Source organism: Notamacropus eugenii, chromosome 3 (genome assembly GCF_028372415.1).
Source record: "Notamacropus eugenii isolate mMacEug1 chromosome 3, mMacEug1.pri_v2, whole genome shotgun sequence".
In the NCBI taxonomy this organism is placed as follows: Eukaryota; Metazoa; Chordata; class Mammalia; order Diprotodontia; family Macropodidae; genus Notamacropus; species Notamacropus eugenii.
In genome coordinates this window covers 422,098,432-422,121,698 of record NC_092874.1, presented here as the reverse complement: position 1 = coordinate 422,121,698, position 23,267 = coordinate 422,098,432, and the positions used below count along the sequence as shown (strand labels likewise).

The 23,267-nt window shown below is 35.6% G+C and overlaps 1 protein-coding gene across 6 annotated transcripts in view; it reads right to left on the bottom strand.

Annotated features, from left to right (window-relative positions):
• Positions 1 to 23,267, bottom strand: part of FAM120A (family with sequence similarity 120 member A) — a 140,597-nt gene that overhangs the window by 64,840 nt on the left and 52,490 nt on the right. For all 6 annotated transcript variants that reach the window (XM_072598225.1, XM_072598223.1, XM_072598228.1 and 3 more), the window contains 4 exons: positions 19,538 to 19,666; positions 18,582 to 18,678; positions 4,628 to 4,725; positions 4,081 to 4,364 (listed from right to left, as the gene is read on the bottom strand). In XM_072598225.1, coding sequence (XP_072454326.1) covers positions 4,081 to 4,364; positions 4,628 to 4,725; positions 18,582 to 18,678; positions 19,538 to 19,666 — 608 coding nt within the window. The remainder of the gene's footprint in view (positions 1 to 4,080; positions 4,365 to 4,627; positions 4,726 to 18,581; positions 18,679 to 19,537; positions 19,667 to 23,267) is intronic.

Here is a 23,267-nt window from a genome sequence, read left to right as displayed (position 1 = left end):
ATTTAGGGAGGCCAAAAGGCAGAAATGAGGAGGGAGATGATTTCAGGCACAGAGACAGTGAGTAAAAATATCTCGGAAAACAAAGACACTCACTATTTGACAAAAACTGTTGAGAAAACCGGAAAACCGTATGAGGAAACTAGACAAAGAGAAACCTCTCACATCACATACCAAGATAAAGTCAAAATACGTCCATGATTTAGACACCAAGGGTGAGACCATAAGCAAATAAGAAGAGCAAATCAGATCTATGGAGAAGGGAAGACATTTATGACTAAACAAGAGACAGAGAACATTATGAAATGCAAAACAGATAACTTTGATTACATTAAATTAAAACAGTTTTGCACAAACAAAACCAATGCAACCAAGATTAGAAGGAAAACAGAAAGCTGGGAAACAAATTTTACAACCAGTGTCCCTGATAAAGGCCTCATTTCTCAAATATATGGAGAACTGAGTCAAATTTATATGAATATAAGTCATTCCCCAATTGATAAATGGTCAAAGGATATGAACAGGCAGTTTTCCGATGAAATCAAAGCTATCTGTATCTGTAGTCATATAAAAATGCTCTAAATCACTATTGATTAGAGAAATGCAAATCAAAAACAACTCTAAGGTACCACCACCTATTAGACTGGCTAATACGACAGTAAAAGCAAATGAAAACTGTCAGAGAAGATGTGGGAAATCTGGGACACTGCTGACTGGGACAAACTGGGACATTGTTGGAAGAGTTGTGAACTTATTCACATTCTGGAGAACAATTTGGAACTATGACCAAAGGGCAATCAAATTGGACATATCCTTTGATCCAGCAATATCTCTACCAGTTCTGTATCCCAAAGAGATCTTAAAAAAGGAAAAACACCCACATGTACAAAAATATTTACAGTAGCTTTTCTGTGGTGGCAAAGGACTGGAAACTGAGGGGATGCTCATCAGTTGGGGAAAGGCTGAACAAGCTGTGGTATATGAATGTAATGGAATACATGCTATATAAGAAATGATGAGCAGGAGGACTTCAGAAAAACCTGAAAGATATATATGAACTGATTGATGCTAAGCAAAATGAGCAGAACCACAAGAACATTGTACACAGTAACAGCAACATTGTGAGATGATCAACTATGATAGATTTAACTCTTTCCAGCAGTACAATGATCCAAGACAATTTCAAAAGACTCATGATGGAAAATGCAATTCACACCCAGAGAGAGAACTATGGAGTCTGAATGCAAATTAAAGTATAATATTTTCACTTTTTCGTTTTTGGTTTTTTCTTTCTTGTGGTTTTTTCCTTTTGTTCTGATTCTTTTTTCATAAAATGACTAAAGTGGAAATATGTTTTAACATAATTGTACATATATAGCCTATATCTGATTGCTTGCTGTCTTGGGAAGGGGTGAGGTGGCAGAGGGAAGGAGAAAAATTTGGAAGTCAAAATCTTATAAAAGTGAATATTGAAAACTACCTTTACATGTAATTGGAAAAAAATAAAATACCATTAAGTGGAATAAAAAAACCACAAAGGTAAATTTCTTTAGCCTTTAAAGCCTTTTACAATCAGGTTCAATCCAACCTTTCTAGCCTTAATACATCACTCTCTTCATGCACTCTTCAGTCCAGTCAAAATGGCCTGCTTCCTGTTCCTCATAAGTAATATACCTTCTCTTGGTGCTTTTGCACAAACTATCCCCCTACACCTGGAATGCACTTTTTCTCTCAGAATTCCTATTTCACTTTAAAACGTATATCAAATGTCATATACCATGTTAGTTCTTTCCTGACTGAACCAGCTACTCTTCCAAAAGTTCCTTTGTATTTATTTCATAGATACTTAAGTGTGCATGTTGTCTTATCCTGTTGAATATAAGCTCCTGGAAGATAGGGACTAATCAATTTCTGTCTGTTTTATCAACACCTAGCACAAAGCCTGGTACACAGTAGGCACTTAATAAATTCTTTCTTACAGCACAGCACACATTCCTATACTACCATTTGTTTAGCTATTTCCTCACTCACTGGTTGCCTACTTTGCATCCAGTCCTTTACTAGAACAGAGAGTGCTCTGAATATTTTTGTCTATGTGGGATCTTTCCTTCTGTGGTCAGACTCCTACCGCCTCGAGGTTATAAAAGGCTAGAGATCTCTATTTTCATGAAATAGTTTCCTAGCAACTACACACCAAAATAACTAAATAAAAGATGACAGCTTATGTGTCAGTACTCTAATACTCTTTCACTATAAAGGAGGATTTGACATGCTTTGTGGAACACAAAAAAGTTTGGGACAACACACAAAATAAAAATTTGAGCATATTACAAAATTATTTCTTAAATGGCCAGAAAGCTCAGAGTTCAATCATGCAATATGGTAATGAGAACTGCTAAAACCATCTTACAGAGTACTAAGAGTCCAAACAATCCCACTTTTATTTTACTCTGGTTAGATCAGAACTAGAATATTGTATTTAACTTTAGGTATCACAATTTAAAAAATACACTGATAAGCTGAAAAGCATCTGGGATGAATGCATGAAAAAACATTTATAAAGCATTTCTTAAGCACTGGAGATACAAATAAAAAAAGTGTAAAGACAGTACATACCCACAAGGAATTTACATTCTAACATGAGAAAAGAACATACGCAGGGAAATGGTGACCTGGTATTTGGCATGGAAGTTATAAAGACGGTGAATAGGCTCACACCATATTCAGGAATAGTTTCAGAATTAGGTGGGGTAGGTAGAAAAAGGAGAAGCAAAGGGGTGGGTGGTAAAGAGACTACCGGAGAGATGGGTGCACAGGAACAAACACAGGAAAACATAAGCTAGGGTTTTCCTGAAGTAATGTAGTATTTCCAGGAAAGGTAACCATCAGTTAGAAGTCTGGGGTCCAAAGATGGAAGGTTCCTACACATTCTTGCCGTACGAATATCAGCTGAACGAAATAGGAATTTTCCTTCTAGAGGACATTTAAGGAGGGTATGACATCTGCCTTTAATAACAGGTAATTCAACTTGGTAAGTTTTTTTTAAGTAACTACTATGTGCCAGACACTGTGCCAATCCTATAAATATTTGAAAAGTTGTTATATGGAAAAAAGAATTTGCCTTAACCTGCTTGCTTCAGAGGGCAATACCAAAGATAATAGGGGGAAGCTGCCAAGGAAGCACATTTAGGCTGGATATAATAAAAAGTGGCATTGCTCGAAGGGCAAAGTGCTGGGCAGGGTAGCTAGGTGGTGCAGTGGATAAAGCACCAGTGCAGGAGTCAGGAGGACCTGAGTTCAAATCTCACCTCAGACACTTGACACTCTCTAGCTGTGTGACCTTGGGCAAGTCACTTAACCCCAACTGCCTCATCCTGGGTCATCTCCAGTCATCCTGATGAATATCTGGTCACTGGATTCAGATGGCTCTGGAGGAGAAGTGGGGCTGGTGACTTGCACAGCCCTCCCTCACTCAAAACAAAGTCAAGTGCAAGTCATGTCATTATTTCTCTAATGGCATGGTCTTCTTTGGCAACGAAGGATGAACACACAAAGGGCTGGGCAAAGAAATCTTCAAAAATGACTGATTATTTTTAAACACATGTTGTGGAGGGGATTTTTGTTCCGTTATGAGTTGGACAGGCCAACTCTAACTTCCCGTGATTCTACATTTGTGTCCCCTCCATTGCCTGACAGAAGCCGGGCTCTAACTCCCCCTAATTAGAGCCCAGCTTCCTGTAGCCATAATCTAATACTCAGAGAAATAGGTTCTTTAGGAAGCACTAGTCAAAATCATGTTACGCCCAACTATAGAACTTTAAGAACTGACTTTATAAACAGTATGGATTAATTGTTCCATTCCATGTCCATGGATTCAATGTTCATTTATCAAACATAATTACCATATCAAAGTTATCATTATCAAACATACATTTATCTTTGTAATTAGATCCTTAATCAAAAACATTATAACCAATAGTTGGGATATTTTGGATATAAAAGCTTCTAGTTTAAGCAAATTTAAAGGGATCATACGCCTAAATGACACAAGGGTGAAAATGCACCATTTAACTCATGACTTACTTTGTAGCTCCTCCACTGCCTTCATCATTATCGGATGATGATGATGTTGAAGAGGGAGGAAAATAGGCTGCATCCACATGGTTAGGGCTGCCGCTCTGAGCTGGGTTTATTGGAGAGGATCGCTCATACAACGGAGTATGTTTTCCTTCGTGAGGAATGTTACTATAGTTGTTCTGCTCTGACAAATTTTTCCCACTTGTTTCCAAGGTGATGGCCGGCTCAGAGAGGCTGTATGGGTATGGACCCTGACCTGGAGCACCACCTGGGCTAGACATCGGCTGGGCCTGGAACAAAATGGTCTCTTTTACATGGAGGTAATAAAAAAATAAATGGATGCTGTCGTATTCCCGTAAGTAACAGACTGTTTTATCCTGCGAAACAACTTTTAGTGGATTTTTAACACTACATAAATGATAGTCTATTCTCTTCCACGTATGCATTTAAAAAGACTCTGAGAAATCATTTCTGCATATATTTGCATCTTAACACATATATACTCCTAAGAACTGGCAGGAGAAGTCATTAACAGAATTAAAAGCATACTTACAACAGGTTTTGCTTGTATAGAGGTCTGTGGAATGTTAAGCATCTGAGGGGGAACATACGGTGGCACTATCCCAGGCATTCCAAACTGATTTGGTCTGGCTGTTTCATCAGAAGGGGAAGAAAAGAATAAAACAAAAGTGAATAGATGCACATTTTCCCACAGAACCTACTTCAGAAATGCTAACGGCTAGCACACTTACCCATTTGTCATTTGCCTAATTGTGACATCTCTCATGTCATCACTGTTAGGCTTTCTTCCCACAAACACAGAACTATTTAGGAAACTATGTAACAACAAAAGCTGAAAAAGCTTAATTTTATTGAAAAGCTCAATAAATTTCTGCAGTACACTATGTGAAAGTGTGAGGAGTATTTTGTTTTTTAACAACACTGCAACAGTTATTTTGGTCATTTTTCTTCCTTTAATTTTAACCTTTTATCTCTTTAATTTTTTTAAATTTCATTCTATCTCTGTTCTCTGCTCCTTTCAACACCTAAAGTAATTTTCAGAAAAACTAGTCTTTATACACTAGAATTCAAATGACTAAAACAACAAAAAACTTTCCCAAGAGTCCTCCAAAAGGTCATCAGAATCTAAGTAATTTTTTAAAATTTTAACTTCAACTGAAATTGGGTTCATAATTATCCAACAAGCATTTAAACTAAATTGTAAAATTATGTGGCAGCTGTTAGTTTTCTGCCGTAAAGTAAAAGCATTCTACCTTGCTCAAAATCTACAGTATTTTAATATGTTCTGCATAAATAATCTAGAACACTAAGAATCTTGTTCTTTTCTTGAAAATTAATTTACATACTAACTAGTGCTTAAGTTGTCATTTATTCCTTGTTATTTTCATAACTGGCAAAGATAAAAAACCTGAGCCCAGGAGAAAACCATATGAAAAATGGCTCAAGAGAGATCAAGATAAATAAAGACAAACAAAGGCAAGAATTCTGTAAAGAAAATACAAAGTAGTGTCAGACCAGGTAAAATAAAATCAGCAATTTCAGCTGACAGACACAGCAATTCAACTTGGAAAGGCCAAGGAAAAGCTAAACCCTACAAAAGTCATTCCTGCTAATGTCAACAATAAATTCCATCATGCGCTGTGCAAACTAGGATACTCATGTAGAAAACTGATGGCATTGTAAAAATGGAAATGGAAATAAAATGCAATTTTTGCTAAAGCAATAATTACACATTTCTCACATGGAATAGAGCCATTCTGTTTATCTAACGTTATATGCTACAATTTTAAATTCAAAAACATTACAAATTTACAGAATGAATTAAAGGAAGTCACAAAAATAAGTTCCAGTTCTCTGCTTTAAACTATCTTGACCAACAAGCAGAACATGAATCACTTCCTCCACCTGCCTACTTACTTCAATACTTCAAGAATCTGTCATTCCACTGGTGTGGCTACTCCCTCTACCGACAAAGATCAAAAACTCTATATGATTTAGAAGAGAGTCCTCAAGAACTGCTCTGGCAAAACAGTCGATGACACTGTAACCAATCTGGTCATGAACCACTCAGAACTGATTCAGGCTGACCTCCATACAACAGACCCACTCCACCACCAGCCTTTACTCAAAACCTTTAAAGTTGAGCTCATCACAGCTAAGTAATCCAGGGCTTGGGCCTCGTAGATGATGGTCCTGGTAAATCCTAGGTCACCATGAGGCCACAATGACAACATCCTTTTGCTAATGTCCAAACAAACCAACAAAACACTCTATAATTTGCTTTAATGGCACTTCTTTTGAAGAAATTTGAGAGATATAATAATGAAGTTTTTAATTTATGTTAAAAGCAAAAGTAAATTATTATTGTAAATATTATTAAATGCTAGTCAGTATATCACCTAGAGTACCTAAAAAAAATTGTGGACCACTCTGAATATCATGACACTGAAGCCTGAAGTTTCAAAATTATAGAGAAACTTAGAAAAAAAACTCCAACCCATAAATTTTTTCATATTTTATAAGCTACAAAATTACAATTAATTTTAAACTTGCCAAATACTAGTTTCTACTAGTTAACTGGCAAAGCTGCTATTTTTAAAAAATGAACAAAAGAAGGGTTACAGTCCAGGAATGATAAAATTTGTATATATAAAAAATCTATTATTGAGATAAATTAAAACAGTAGATTGCATAACCCTGGTTACATGGCACGCAAATGGCTAACCCAAGGAAAACTTAAAAGCTACTACTGAGTCTTTGTTTATCTTTTATTCAATACATTATGTTTGAATCATAATTCTAAGAGTACAGACTAGAGATGAGGTACAGGGCTTCAAACAGAAAAAGCACCCAAACTTAAGGAAAAACTAAAACCACAGAAAAATCATTATGTTCTACAACTGAGATATCCCTATGATTGAAGGCAAACAGATTCCATGATTTTTGTGATACAGTTCTTTGAGTCTACAACATGAAAATCTTCAGCACAGTTTTTAGCCAAAAAGTTGGTTAAGGAGTATGGTTAAATAAAATAGAGGTCTTGGAAGCAAATCCTGACTTTGCCACTTATTACCTGAAGGGCCATGGGCAAGTCACGTAACTACTCTGGGCCTCAATTCTTCATCTATAACATGAGAAAAAGAGGTTTGAACTAGAAGACTGCAAAGGTCCCTTCTAGCTCTAAATCTATGATTCTATGAATCCTAGTGAAAAGCAATATATAGCAGAGGGCTAGCCCTGAAGCCAAGCAAATACAACAAGAGTTCAATCTGCTTCTTATAGTAGACGATATAGCTAATTATTAGATGATATAGCAAATATTAGTACTTGGGAACAAGACACTTAGCCTCCTGATGCTCCCCAACACAAATTACCACAAAATACCACACATTACAGAAGAGGTACCTATCTGATTTGAGTGGAGGAAGTTTTTGCTCTAGAAGTCCACACAGTGATGAAACTATAGGTTGGAGTCTGGGGTGGAGATCTGAATCCTAGAATTATGAAAGTTACCTTAGAAATAATCTATTCTATAAACTATTGCCAAAAGCCCTTTAAGGGATGAATGAATTAAAAGCCCACCATGGCGAAGGGACTTGTGCTAGTGCATATAAGTAGTCAGCCAACATCAGAATTAGGACAGGAACCCAGGTTAACTGATTCCTATTATACTACAGCTTAGTTCTGCTATATCTAAAAAGTTTATATATTTAGTTTTGTGGGATTGCACAAGTAAAAGATATTATGAATTACCTAACACCCTTGTAATTCTACTTACAAGCCCTTTGAACCACCCTTACCCTTCTGAATGATATGAGAAACAGGCTCATTAATGATGATTACCATTAATTAACATTAAACTGAAGATGAACATCTTTGATACACTCTGGTTGTTGAATCATTCCATATTGAAACTCCCGAAAAGCAGGTTTTTGTTAGCTACAAATTGAAAACAAAACATGGTCCATAGACTGGCTGTACTGTAAAGTGATTACAACTGCCAACCTCAAACTGTGCTCTCTATTCCTGTTCCCAAATGCACAATTCAACTCACTAATAAATCCTATTTAGTCCAATTAATGAATTAATTTTTTTTAAAAATTGGGGGGAAAAATGGAAGAAATGCAGGATAAACTCTAACAGGCTTCTTTGCTACTGGGAGCGCTATCTTCTAAATTAGTTCTTGTTCTCATTCCAAGGCTTGGTGTTAAGCAGTCATTGTCAGTCTTTCTTCATGACAAGAGGATCTTTCTCAGAATAGACACAAGGGCTCACATCATGCAGATTAACACTACCAGTTTCTCATTCTACTCCTTTATAAATACTTACTGTAGAAGTAGGCTTTTGTTGCAAAGTATGCTTAGGAGCGATGGAGAAACAGAAAGAATAGGTGAAGGGAAAGAAAACTTCATATGGAATGTTTTAGTAGACTCATTTAGTCATTAAAAATAAGCCAGTAATTTCTCTAAAATAGAGATTCTTAACATGGGATTCATTAACTTGTTTGTGTTTTATATTTTGACAGTTGTATTTCAACGTAACTTTTCTTTAAAATTCTATGAATTTTAATGCATTAAAAAACATTTTTCTGAAAAAGGGACCACAGATTTTACCAGACCAGACAAGGTCTGGTATATAACCAAAAAGGTGAAGAACTCCTACCTTAAGACTAAAGGAAAAAAGAGCCAAGTATCTGAATTCAGATCTGCTCCTGGGAACCACTAAACTTTTGCTTCATGTCACACATGAGATCATAGGGAAAAGACTGTCCTATGATTTAGCTCTGAGGCCTACTAGTGTTTTTAGGTTCATTTTCCATTTTAAAGACAAACTACACACCAAATCCATATTTCTCAGAAATACTCTCAGTTAGGGTGTGGGGAGAGAATATATGTTTCAGCTTGGAGGCTAACAAGTAAAACCAAAGGACAAGTTTTACCCAGTAACTGCTTTTTCATTTCAAGTTTGATAATGCAAACACCAAAAGACAGTGGGCTTTGGGTCATCATGACACCAATGTATAATATGCTGGCATAACACTGCAAATCACTAACCTTGGTAATTATCTACATAGATTAAGATAAATCAATATAATTCTCTAAATTAATTTTTAATGCTCCTGGAGGGAAAAGAGCAAAATTTCCAAACATTAGAAAAGTATATTTAACAGGCATTAAAGCTTCACAAGTACTAAAAGCACAAAGATTTTGAAACATAAAGTGAGGAAAAACCTTTTCATTTAAAATTTTTGAATAACCTTAAAAGAACAGGAAAGTCTTTTTTGGTCCCTGTATATCTTAGAGTGTTGCCCTAGAAACCTCATAATCCCAATGGGATGTGACTAACAATTTCTACTCTTTTACCCCTTGGCACCCTATCTTATCTAACTTTATATCTATCCCAGTGGTCAGCATAGTAATACTGTATACATTAAGCACTTAATGAAGCTGAATAAATAAATGAATTTAACTAACATAAATGCCTTGTCTAAATGAATAGGAGTCAAGAGATACTCATTTGAAGTCATACAACTATACAGGTACCAATTTTTTCAATTCCTGAAGGGGAGCAATTGGGAGCTGTTGGCAGAGGTTTGACTCCCCTTAAATAAATCACTTCTGAAATAAATATTCTTACCCTAGAGAAAAATGCTTTGCATGCTGAAAATTCTTTCCCATCAGGCTCCTATGGAAGGATGCAAAGCTAAATTAAAAGATTCAAGGATTTAAAGTAATTTTTACCTGCCTTTACTGCTTCCCATCTTGCAGTTTTGAAGAAAAAAAAAATCAGTAGCTACTTAGTATTCCAATAAAGCATCACTTTTAGTAGCAGTCTGCTAAGTAGCCTAGTAGATGCCTGGAGTCAGAAAGATCTGAGTTCAAATCTAACCTGAGACATTTACTAGCTGTGTGGCCCTGAGCAAGTTACTTAAGCCACCAACTGCTTCAGTTTCTTCATCTGTAAAATGGGGATAATAACAGCGCCTACAGTCCCAGGTTGTTGTGAGGATCAAAGAAGATAACTGAAAAGAGCTTAGCCCAGTGCCTACCTAACATACAGTTAGCGAAATATAAATGTTAATTATTATCATCACTTTATAAGTATGAAAACTAAAAGGTAAGGTGTGGTATATTGGAAAGAAAAGTGGAGATGAAACTGGAGGGCCTGGGTTCGAGTCCTGACTCTGTTGCTCCCTATGCAATCTTGTATAAAACATTTCCCCTAGTAGGCACTAAGTTTCCTTGACAACAAAATAAAGGAGATGAATTAGATTACCTATAAGGCATCATTTCAACAAGACAGCTATGATGCTAAGACTACCTATTAAGGAACTTCCCTCAGAGTAGTGGTTCAGAGAATATGGTCTGTGAGCCCCTTTGGGCACAACACCCTTTCAATGGGGCCCATGAGGTCAAAACTATTTTTATAATAATTCCAAGATGATATTTGCCTTTTAAAATACTCCTGTCTTTTTCAACTATCTATGTGTATGAGGTCAAGATTTTCTCCCTATAATATTTCAACCAAAAAAATATATCACAACAAACTGAATGCAGAAACACATGATCCAGGATTAAGTTGGACAAAAAGAGATTTAGAAAACTATGTAAACTGATGCCACATCTCAATTACTTATTTCAGAAAATAGTTATTTTCATAAAAATATGCTATTTATGTTAACAGGTAATAGTATTATTTTAAAGTGAATCAGCAAACTAAAATATTATTCGTTTTAACCTCAAATGTAGTAAATATTAATAGATATAACCCACATTAACCTAAGCTCTTTGGGGTCTTCAACAATGATTAAGAGCATAAAAAGGTCCTGAGACCAAAAAGTTTAAGAAAGTGGAAAGACCACTAGAATAGTAAGCAAAAAAGACTGTTAGGGCTCTGTCACTAACAAAATGTCATGACTTCTAGCACATCACAACTTCTTTGATCTCAGCTACATTACATATAAAATGAAAGGTTCAGGCTAGAGGATTTCTAAATTTCCTTGTAGCCTTAGTAAGAATAGTTTTTCTAAGACTTGGTCAACTACCAAATGATTTGCAAATATAACACTTAAATGCACTATTACTATCTGAGTTCTATATAGCAAGGAATCCATCTAGTGAATCCATTAGTAATATGAATAAATCCCTAATTTACCTTTTATGTAAAGTTCATATTTTTCCAAAGTAGAACAGACCTGTACTCACTTGGCACTCTCTTGCCCCCTTGGCACTATTTCTCTCCAGGAAGGTTAGTTTAGCAGTTTTGCATCCTTGGCTTCATTAAAATTTACTTCTCTACAGGGATAAAGGAAGGGATTTCTGAAAACTCTCACTGAAAAGGGAAAAAAATTCTAACAAAATTCCCTCCTCCCTCTTTCCCAACAATCATCTCTCATAAATAGCAGGAGAAATGGAAAAATGCATAATCACAAAGTTCCAGAGGTAAGAAAAGCCCCAAATTCCTTTTGAGATCAGCAAAGAAAACTAATGTTCTAGGCTTTGCTTCATGGAATATATTTTACTACCATATCATAACTTTAAATATAAGTAACTAAATCAAAACCTTTTCTTGAAATTTTTATAGAAAGAAAATACCCTCTGGAAGTAAATTTTAAAAAGTCATTCAGATGTAGCATGTAGTAAAAACACCCTCAAACGTTTATTTTCAAAAATGTTGGCAATGAGTTAAAAAGGCAAAAAGAAAACATTACATAAACTGTATTTTGAATCAGTTTTCCTACATGGAGAAAAGTATACTTTTACAGTTCTGTATTAAAAAATGATATATTTAAATTTCTGTTTACCAAAGTATTTTAGAGAAGCAGAGCTTAACTGAAATATTACTATAGATTTTATTACACATGATATTTAAAACAAAAAGTCACATGACTGTTTTAGTATCAAGACCTCTAAAATCATCAACATAGAAAAATATTAACTTACTTCTTTCAAAATCAAATAAAAGATGTGCATTCTTTAAAATCACAGAGCAAAATAATGGATGTTATTTTCCTTTTTTTCTGAAACATTGCTTCTAACTTCTCTAAGAATGGAGCTTTAAAAAATTCAGTAAATGACAAAGAAAGTAATTTGTATTTGATGCTAGAAGCAATGAAGAGGGAACCTTTTTGAATTTGTGATTTCATGAAGACTGTTTTCCAATTTGATAATATGTAAATAAAGTTGCTAAAATGTCCATACCCTTTGACTCAGAGATACCATTTTGAGACATACAACTTGAGATCACTGACAAAAAAGAAAGACTCTACGTACACCAAAATATTTACAGCAACATTTTTGAGGGTAGCAAAGAGTTGGAAACAAAGGAGATGCTCAATGATTGGAGAATAGCTAAACAAACTGCTAAACAAGCCCAACAGAATATAAATTACTGTGCTATGAGAAACAAAAAATATGATGAATACAAAGAAACATGGAAAGACTTCCACATAATAATGCAAAGTGAACTAATAGCTTCTAGGGAAAGATAATGAGTTCAGTTTTTGACATGTTGAGTTTAAGATGTCCACAGGACATCAGTTTCAAGACATCCAAATATGCATTTGGAGATGCTAGGCTGGAGGTGAGGTTATATAATAACCATGTGCCAACTACTATGCTGGGGAGACCAATAAGACAGTTCCCGTCTTCCTATTTGCATTCTAATAGGAAAAAAACAACATATATAGGGAGAAGTGGCCAAGGAGGGCTTTGAAAATCAGTGGATATGGTGATATGTACTCAAATTTGTTAAAATGGGATTCTACCATCTATGGATATACAAAACCCAAAACTAAGATCTTGAAATGGATGATTACGTAATGCTTATTTATATAGCATATTTCTATATCTATAAAACACAAATGTAATTCTTTTAAATGGCAACAATAATTCAAACTGAACAACTTTTAATGAAAAATCAATACTAAGAAACTTGTTCTGCTTTTCTTCACACTGGGTGACATTTTCTTACCACCCTCTCATTTCTTAACCCCTTGCAATCTGGCTTCTGTCTCTAAAATTCAACTAAAATCATTCTCTCCAAGGTCATATCAAATAAACCCTATCACCAAAGCCAGCAACCACTGTTCTCCCTTTCCACCCTGGGCTCATCTTCCATGATGCCACTCAAACATTTGACATTAGAGACCATCCTGTGCTTCTTGATGTCATCAATGCAAGAAACTTCATGATTCTGTCTTCTTGTGGATCTAACTCCTGTTTCTCTGCCTCTGATCTAATTCCTATTTTTTCTATTCCTCTTCTCCTCCTTTTCTACAGGCTAATCTTCACAAAGCCCCTGGAAGTGGGGTTTTCCCTAAGGTTTTATCTAGCATAATAAGCTGGATCTAATATGAGGAAATTTAATAGAGGTAAATGTTAAGCTCTTTGTTGTTGTTATTCAGTCATGTCAGACCCTATGTGATCCCATTTGGGATTTTCTTGGCAAAGAAACTGGATTTTGCCATTTTCTTCTAAAGTGGATCCATTTTGTCAGAAGTTAAGTGACTTGCTTAAGTAACAGCTAGGAAGTGTCAGGCTGGATTTGAACTCAAGTCTTCCTGATTCTAGACCAAGTGCTCTATCCACTGAGTTGCCTCCAGCAGGGCCATCCCCAGTCATCCTGACCTATGTCTTGCCACTGGACTCAGGTAGCTTTGAAGGAGAGAGTAGGTGGATGACTTTGCACAGCTCTGCCTTACTCACATCCAATCCACTCACAAGTCAAGACATCACCATCCTGATGTCATTGGTCCTCTTCAATGGCAAAGGACAAACAACGACCAGAAGTTGCCTCCATGTGCAACTTCTTACACAGGGTTAAGCTTCACCAGGTACAAAAGGAAAAGTGGAACAAATGTTTAGACAGTAACTCATCTGAAAATGTCAGGACTTCTGTAGAATGCAAGTTTAATAGAGGTCAACAGTGATTATGGTGGTAAAGAAAGCTACTATGATTGCAGCCTACATTAAGAGAGTAAAGAAGAAGGAAGCAAAATCATTGTACTCTGCCCTGTTCAAACCACATCTGGACTAATGTGTACATTTGTAAAATAAGTCATCCTGCCTTTGTGATCACTACTTCCTTTAAAAAATTGATGTTTTTTGTGCCTACATCACAGTGACTTCTCATCCACCTCCTGACAAAGAACTGTGACAATAAAGCTATTAACAAGTCCAGTCTGGTCATCCTGAGCTTTCTGTGACAGCCTTGGCTGGTTGAGTTTGAACATTCCTCATTCTGATTTTACCAGACCACACTACTTTCTTGCATTCACCTTTTATTACTTGTTCCTGCATCTATCCATCTTTTAAAAACCTAAATTTGTGGGGGGAGAGAGGAGGAGAAATTTAAAACTCAAAAGTTCATGGAAGTGAAGGCCAGAAACTAAAAATAAATAAATAAATATTTTTAAAAATTGGTCAATGACTTAGTTTCTCTGAAAAAGCTGTCTCTTTTTCTCCTCATTGGAACTACTTCAATTCAGAAATTCATTCTTGGGACCTTCTTACCATGACCAGGGCTGACATTTTAGTGCATGGAATCCCATATCTATCCTTTGCCTAAATAGTTTGTAATCCATTCTCCCTAAATATAGGCTATGTATCAGACTGCTTCTACCTTTTCTCTATCACGTAATTTAGAATGGAATAGTCACTTCTCCCAAGGTTCCCATGCTCACTACTTTATCAACCAACTCTATAGCAACCATTTCTTTTCTGTTAGGTCCAAAGAATAGAACTAGGTCCAATGAGCAGATGCCACAAAGAGATAAGTTTCAGTTCAAAGTCTTTGTAAATAGAATGTGTTGCTGAATAGAGTAATAAGCTCTTCATCATACATAAAGGGGGATATTGAAGACAGCATAATTACACATGCCAGGAAGGTAGATGAGATAACCTTTAGAATCCTTTTCTGTGGGGTCTGTTTAGGAGTTTGCACCTTCTTCTCCAGGACTTAAAAGGGGGAAGCTCACTGTTGAGAGTTAACAGGTGGATGGGAAAGGAGGGGATAATGTAGAGAAAATGATACTTGTGATAATCAGTATAGAAAATGCACACAGAAATCGAGTTTTAAAAATTCCATGTTCTTTGCCTTTCTTTTCCTAAACTCTCATCATTTTTAAGCAGTGTAGTGCTTATCATTATACTAAAAGGAAGTGCAAGTAATAGTGATGATAATGACAATACACATTTATGTAACACCTTGGCTGAGGGAAAAGCTCAAGTTTTTAAGTGAATTTGTAAAATTATATGAATATGATTTATCTCTACTATAATTCTTATATGTTACTATACATTACTGCATTAAGTGGTTGTAAGATAATTACAACAAAAGCTGAATGTGAGCTCTAGTTTAATTCACAGTAAGTACACATGAAAATGTACAAAATAATACATAATAGATGAGACCAATGGTGCTTCCAAACTGAGGTTTTGTTGACAAGAATTAACAGAAAATGTTTTATGCTGACTTCATATTACGCTGAAAAGATTAATCTAATCACGTTTAATTTTCAAGACAATTATCCATCCATAAATCTACTGAAATGCTTCCTAAATCTACTTATATTCTGTACCTCTTAATCACTTCCATATGTTTACTATTTAGAGTGTGTAAAATCCTAAAATAAATCGGTCAACAAGCATTCATGAAGCCTTGAATTTGTGCCCTATCGTGCTAACTATGGAGACAGAGAAAGACAAAAAACAGTCCTTAATCTCAAGAAAGTCACAGTTCAGTGAGAGAGAACATGCAAACAAGTATGTACAAACAAGATATAGGCAGGATACAGTGGGGGTGATTTCAAAGGGAAGGTACTAAAATTAAGGAAGACTGGGAAAGGCTTCTTGCAGAAGAAGCTCCCTTCTATAATTCTCTTTTTCAAGTTTCTTTGGGTGCTCCAATTTTTTAAAATAAAATTTTAATATTTTTATTTACATCACCTAAACTTTCTTTTCGCCTTCCCATATAAAAATTTTTTAAAGGAAAAAATTAATGAAACCAACCAATACATCAAAAGTTAAGTTTTAATAGCGGCTCTGTAACTTGGAAACATTGTTTCAACTGTCTGATGTTGGCTGTTCTTTCCATTTACACTGTTACCTCATACTTCTAATAATCTAAGGTTAGGTTGCATAAGTCCTAGTCATAAAAAGTATAAGCTCTTATAACATTCCTTCTTAGCTATAACAATTCTTCTTGGTTCATTTGTCAAGAAACTTCATCTTTCTACTCCATTCGTATATGGAAGTGTCTGTTTCCTTGGCCCTTTGAGTTCTCCTCATATCTTTCTTGTATTTAGACCAGAATTGCACATAATGTTCTGTTTTATATAACAAAAGCATGTTTCCCATCTTATTTCCAATACTTATTTGAACACAGTGGTAGAGAGGGCTGATTTCCTATACATTAACAATAACTCTAAGATACTTTTCAAGATTTGTAATGAATAAAGTGCAAAGTCCAATTTTCCGTGACTTTTTTCCTAGAAATATTATCACTATATCCTTGCTTGAGAAGAAGAGCATCTTGCTCCATCTATTTCTGACTCAAAACCTTCTGAGTCACACCTGCTTTTAAGCTCCATAAGCACTTCCTTCAACATGCTGCCATCTGCAAACATACAGATCTTTGTTTGCACTCTTCCTTCCTTCTTATTACTTAGAAAAACATTAGTATATGACCAAGGCCAAGCATGTATCATTAAGGAAAAAATACTACTTGATAACTGCACAACTTTGAGCAGATTTTTTTCCCTATCCTTTGATTCCTAACTTTAAGCCAATCCTCTACCCCAGGGGTGGGGAACCTACGGCTTCAAGGCCACATGTGGCGTTCTAGGTCCTTGGGTGTAGCCTTTTGACTAAGTCCAAGCTTTATAAAACAAATCTTTTTACTAAGGGGATTTGGATTCAGTCAAAGGGTCACATTTGAGGATCGGGAGGGTCACATGTAGTCTTAAAGCCCCAGGTTCCTTCCCCACCCCTACTCTAACATCTGACACAACATTTACTCCAAATCCATGGTAACTCGAATTATGCTTGAATTCTAGAATAACATAAGAATAACAGGACAGAGAGAAGAACAGAAAATAATGTAAGGCAGTCTACTCAAGGAAACATGCCAATTTCTCCTTCTCTTAAGTGCTTTAGTCTGATATCCAGCATTATTCCCTTGGACATCTTATCACTTATTGACTACTACCACCAACTAATTCATGGGTTAGCACCTGTTTGCCTCACAAAAGATTTTAAACAAAAAGACAGTACCTAGCACACAACTTACTGTGCAGAGCACTTAGCTCAGAGGAACAGCTACGGAACTGAAAGTCCACAAGGCATTAAAAAATCTACATAAATATTCCTTTTGTTTAAAGATACAAACAACTTCTGAGCGCTTCTGCTAAGAGAACCAGAATCATACCAGAATCTGCCAACTCTGAAGACAGACCATTTCCAAGTAAGCTTTCCCTTCTTCTGAAGTATTCTCAATTCTGCACTGCTTCAAGTATTTAGATGCTAAACAATTGGCTCTAACTACCAACAAAGAAGGAATTCCCTTTCTCTTTCAGTGAAGAACTAGCTTTGGGAAAGAACAATGGTGTAGAATAGCCTTCAAGTGAGTACAAACGGGCCTGAATCCCAGCCCTGCCACTCATGAGCTGGGTGACCTTGGACAAGCTGCCTTTGCTGTAAGGCCTCAGTTTCCTCTTGTAGGAAAGGAGGAGATGGGACATGATGATCTTTCTAGCTCTGACGTCCTATGATTGTTCAATCACTCTGTAACTTCAAAGAAGCACAATCCTCACAGGAATAACACAAAGAGGCACGTTTTCATTGTAGTTTTCTGGGAAAAAAACAATTCATAATATCATGCATCTAATTCAAACATCAAGGCTCACTAAACACAGTATTGTTCCCAAGTCTTTGTTACCAACACCTTCCTTCCTTCTGGCCAATGAGGAAGAGAAGAATGTGGAAGTGTAAGGAGCGCTTGTGGTTTGCACTGCAGCCCCTTCCAGCCAAGAGATCTCCAGCCTCACAGTGTCAAAGCATTCACATTTACTGGCAGTTCTTGGTGACAGGGACAGCACTAGGAACCTAGGTGCTACTCAAATGAGGAAATCCTTTCATTCCCATATCACATTTTTCCCCCTAAAAAAGGTCTTCCAAGAATGAAGAGAAGGCAAATCACTTTACTCACATACCCTGTGGTTCACCAACACCAACATCCAAGAGTTATCAGGAATTCACCTACATACATGTTGTTCACATTCCTTGCCCTCCTTCTCTATTGAAGGAACACTGCATATACATCATCCTCAATCTGCACTGGGAATTATGCTAAGTTTTGGAATGAATTTCAGCATTTTAAATTTATAGAATCATGGTTGTTAAATCAAGGGAGAGAAGCATACAAGAAAATATTTTTTAAAGGATTGAAATACACTCTCAGTAGCTTTCATTCAGGACTTTACTCACCTAAGTAATGTTGTGGATGAAATGGCATAGGCTTACTAGTCGCTGAATAATATCCAACTGCTCTCTTAAATCGAGTAACTTTGTCATCTGTTCTAGACTGAAATAGAAATTTTAAAAACTGTCAAATAATTACGTATTTAATCAGGTATATTTTTAAAAAATAAATTTAAAAAATTTTGCAACTCTAAAGCTTTTTTATGTTGACTTAGAAGTTTAAAAATATTGCAAATTATTAAAGAAAAAGCAAAAGGTATTAAGGAAGAATACTATCTAGCACTGATAATTTTTAAGTAACATGTTTGAACTGATATAAGACACCTAAAGGAGAGGTATTGTATTAGCAGTTCTATTATTAACTTTCACAACCACTTAAATCTTTAAGGTATTTCCTTCCTCATCTGACACATGGGGCTCGATACAAGTTATATCAATTGAATAAGTGCCAAGTGTTTGGAGTGGGTGGCATGTTATGTTATCAAAATTCACCATTCTGGTACCAATTTATTTGGGGGGCCAGGGGAAGGGAACATATAAATGACAAATAACCAGACAAAAATAATAGAAAGCCCCCTCCAACTGGCTCCAGACCCTGCCTATGTAGATTACATGGTAAGCATCTAGAAAGTGATTTTCTTATATGCTTAGTGCATGATGGAAAGGACAGCGGAATTATAGAGCATGAGGACCTAAGTTAAAACGTCATCCTGCCATTATCACTCATTTGTCTTCATCAATACATACTTGAGTTTATCAGCTATAAAATTAGGAAGTAGGACCAGAAGACCTTGCCATTCCTAAATCACTCCCACTTTCACTCACACAATCCCCCCACTCCACCCCCCTCACATAAATAATATGGCAAGACAACTCAAGAATTGAACCAAATAGCTTATTCCAGTTAAATAATCAAAAACTAGCAGATGCCCAGGGTAAATCATATTCAAGCTCTGTTTTACCTGTGAATGCTGAAAAACATCTTTAGCTATGGCATCCAAATCAGTGGTATCCTGAATATTACGAACGTAGTCAGCAACAGCTTTGATCACTACATCACAAGGTGGTAAAACTAGCTGGTGAGCCCGTACCTAGGAAAATAAACAAACATATAAAGAAATGAGTCAAAGAGTACTTGATGGTGATCTAAATTCATAACTAAAGTTCTGATAACATAAAATACTGAGTTACATTTTAAGATCCCTACCAGCACCACCACCCCAGCTGTGATTCTATCTAAAAGTTCTTAGCATGGAGATTATTTCAAACTTCTCATTCCCTATAGCAAAAATATAAACAACACATTTTTCCTTTAGATTTTTCTACTTTAAGAAAAAGAAAACATAAGGAACTATTAATAAAAACTCATTACTGCTAAATAATGCTTAAAGAATGGTTCATCTTTTCTCAGGTATATATCCAATAGTGTGATATAATATATTAGCTGATTACTAAAATTAAGAGGGCATTTGATTTTGGTATTGATAAAATTCCACTATCATGAAGTTCACATCTAAATGCTGTTCTTGACAAATTTTCAGAAATTACATTTCTAGTCTACTGGTACTAGAGACCTAAAAACACAAAACACCTAGTGCCTTGCTTCTCTGTAACTGAGAGTGAAAAGTGCCCTAAAATCAGTACAAATAAAAGTGCAAGGAACTGTGCAAACACCCTTATATTCTTGTGTAACTTTCTTTCTGTTATTTGTAACTAGATCAAAAAGTACTAATCACAGTTCCGTGAAGGCCTCCCAGTAAAGGAGAAAAGGCAGCCAGTCAGGTGTAGTTTCTAGTCTCAAATCTGAAACTAGTAGGAATATGACCTGGACAAGTCAATCTTTCTAGGCTTTAGTTTCTTCATCTGTAAAAACAGGTCCCTTTCAGAGCTAATGTTCTGTATGTCCAGTCATGATTAGAATCACTGGGAAATATGTATGTATGTAGTATGTATGTGTGTATCACAATGACCATAAGACCTAAGATTCTCTTTCAAAACAAATTCTATCGCCCCCCCCCCCCCCCCAGGATTATAGAGAGTCATAAAAAATGGTTTTTCTGCCCATAATGGTGATTACAAAAAGTATTTGCTCTAATGGGATTATATCTGCATTTACTCCACCCCCTGTCCCCAAAAGATAAAGATGTCAGTAAACATAGAATTAAAACCAAGCAAGGTCAAACCATAAATTTGCTTTATTTCTTTATGTCTTGTGATCTATAAAATTAGTTTTCTTAAATAGAAAAATAGAAGAATTAGTTGTTTTTTCCCCTGGGAACTTGTCTAAAAAGCTACTGTTTGAATCCAATGCATAAAATTGGACAGATAGCCTATAATCATAATTATATCCCACAAATCCTGTAAACTGCCTACAATGGTTAACCATGACACTCCTGCTTAAATAAATACTTAAGAATTTGAACATTATGGCCACTTTTGCAAGAAAATGATGAAGTTGTAAGGCAGAGCCTCTTCATTTCTGCTTTCCATCTATTCCCTTATCCTATAGGAGATCCCAAATCAGTTTTTAGAAAAATAAAAATTTCTGGATTCTAAGAGCCTTATGTAACCTGCTTCGGTACCTTACTTTTGATTTCTAACAAATATCTGGTAATTCTTCCTCAAAGAAATGAAACTCTCTAATTTAAGTGAATTTAAGTTCACTTCATTTCTATGGACAGCAAAACACGAACATCCAGTCACCATCATTTCTTCAAGATCTTTAAGATCAAGAACAACTCATCCCTCACTCACATCTTCTCCAAGCTGAATTATCCAAATGGTTTTGCTTTTTCTCACAAGGGAACAATAATGATTACAGATTAGAGATAACAAATAAAACGACTGACAGCTCTTTTTCTTTTTTTTAAATTGATAAGACTTAAAACTTTAAGCTGTAACTGAATCAGTATAACTTGCTACATAAGAACCATACATTCAGATCATGTGCAATAAGAGGGAAAAAATTAAATACTACATATTACCTATTTCTCTACCCAAAGTATTCCTGAAATTCCACAATCCTCTCCTCCACCATTTTTTCAAATACTTCATTCTCTCTACCAATTAGAATTAAATTAGACTCTACTACATTAGAAAAATAAGTATTTCAAGAGACTTTAGAACTTCAATATACTTTGTGAAAATACTTGAAGGGCAGCATGTGAAGGACTTAATACATTAATTATTAACTTGGGAAAGATGAAGGAAAGGGATCTCAAAGCACTAAAAGTCTTCTTCTACTTCAAACTTTTACCTGAACCCAGAACTCTAGGCTCAACTATGAAGCTTTGTTTTGGTGTAAAAACAAATCTCTCCAATGTGGATATAAACTTAAGTCTAAATCAACGAATGTTATTCTCTACCTGGAGTTATTCAAATGATGTGCACAATTTATTATTAATTTTTAAATCTTATGAGATATATTTATAAAATGTGTATTTTAACATATGATGCACACAAATTTATAAAATCACAAAATATTCATGACCTTTAATTCAGAAAATATGTATGAAGTTTTTTACTATGAGCAAGGTGCTAGGGATAGAAAGACAAAAAGATCGGCAGTCCTTGACCTAAAAGAGCTTGCATTCTACTAGTATAAAATGTTTGAGAACTATTCAGTTTGAAAAACTCTACAGATTCACAGGCTAAATTCAAATGATATCAGATTTCAAGAAAGTAAGAATGTTAAAACAAAACTATGGCTCACAGTACTAAATAGACCAGATTTCTCCAGCCTCCTGATAGGCATTTGTGAGAGTGATCAGACATGCTTCTCTGCATGACCTTTTAATGAATAAAGTTATTACTGAAGCCAGATACATACTAAATCTCCAAATCAGCCATCTTCTTAGTTTATTATCAAATTCAGTCATCACTTCATTCTCTATCCCCAAAATACATGCCAGTAAACACAGTCGCAGCTGGAAGAATAAAAAAGTGACCCAATCTGTAGCATGTCAAAAGTGGTACTTTAACCAAATAAAGGAAAAGAAATTTTAAATCAAAATGACATACACTTTCAAGAAGGCACTTCCCACAAAAACACATGCACACACGTACACACACACCCACACACCCTCTCTGGTTCCCTAGATCTTTCCTTTTCTCAGCTGTTGTTTGTATGGGGAAGAGATCTGAACTGAAGAAGGGTTTCAGGGTTTGAAACAGAAGGTAACAAGTGCTGGGACTGGTCTCCAAGTTGTCTGACTTTTTTCCTCTGGCAAGACTGACAAGAATATTTGAAAAGTAGGAGTGAACAAAGCTGAGCAGTAACATTACTATTTGGTGTCTAGTCAAATAGAACAAAAGAAAGTGAAAAGGTTCCTTTCCCAAAGTGGAACTTTCATGCTGGGTAAGACCAAATTCTAAAAACAGCAAAAACCACGTATAAGATATACTTTCCACTTATTAGGGAGCAATCATGGAATTTAGAGCACTGAGATTATCTAGTTAAATCCCTTCAATGTACAGATCAAGAAACTTAGGCTTAAAGAAGGACTAGGTGACTTGACCCAGGTTAAGAAGCGTCAACTAGTTAGTGTCAGAGACAGGTCTCCTGATTCCAATGTACTTTGCAACCTACCCCACCAAAGATATGGTGGATATTAGCTATCATTTATAGATAATTTTTTTGTAGCCAAGTCAAGGATGTTATTATAGAACATCAACCAAAACGTGAAAACTGTC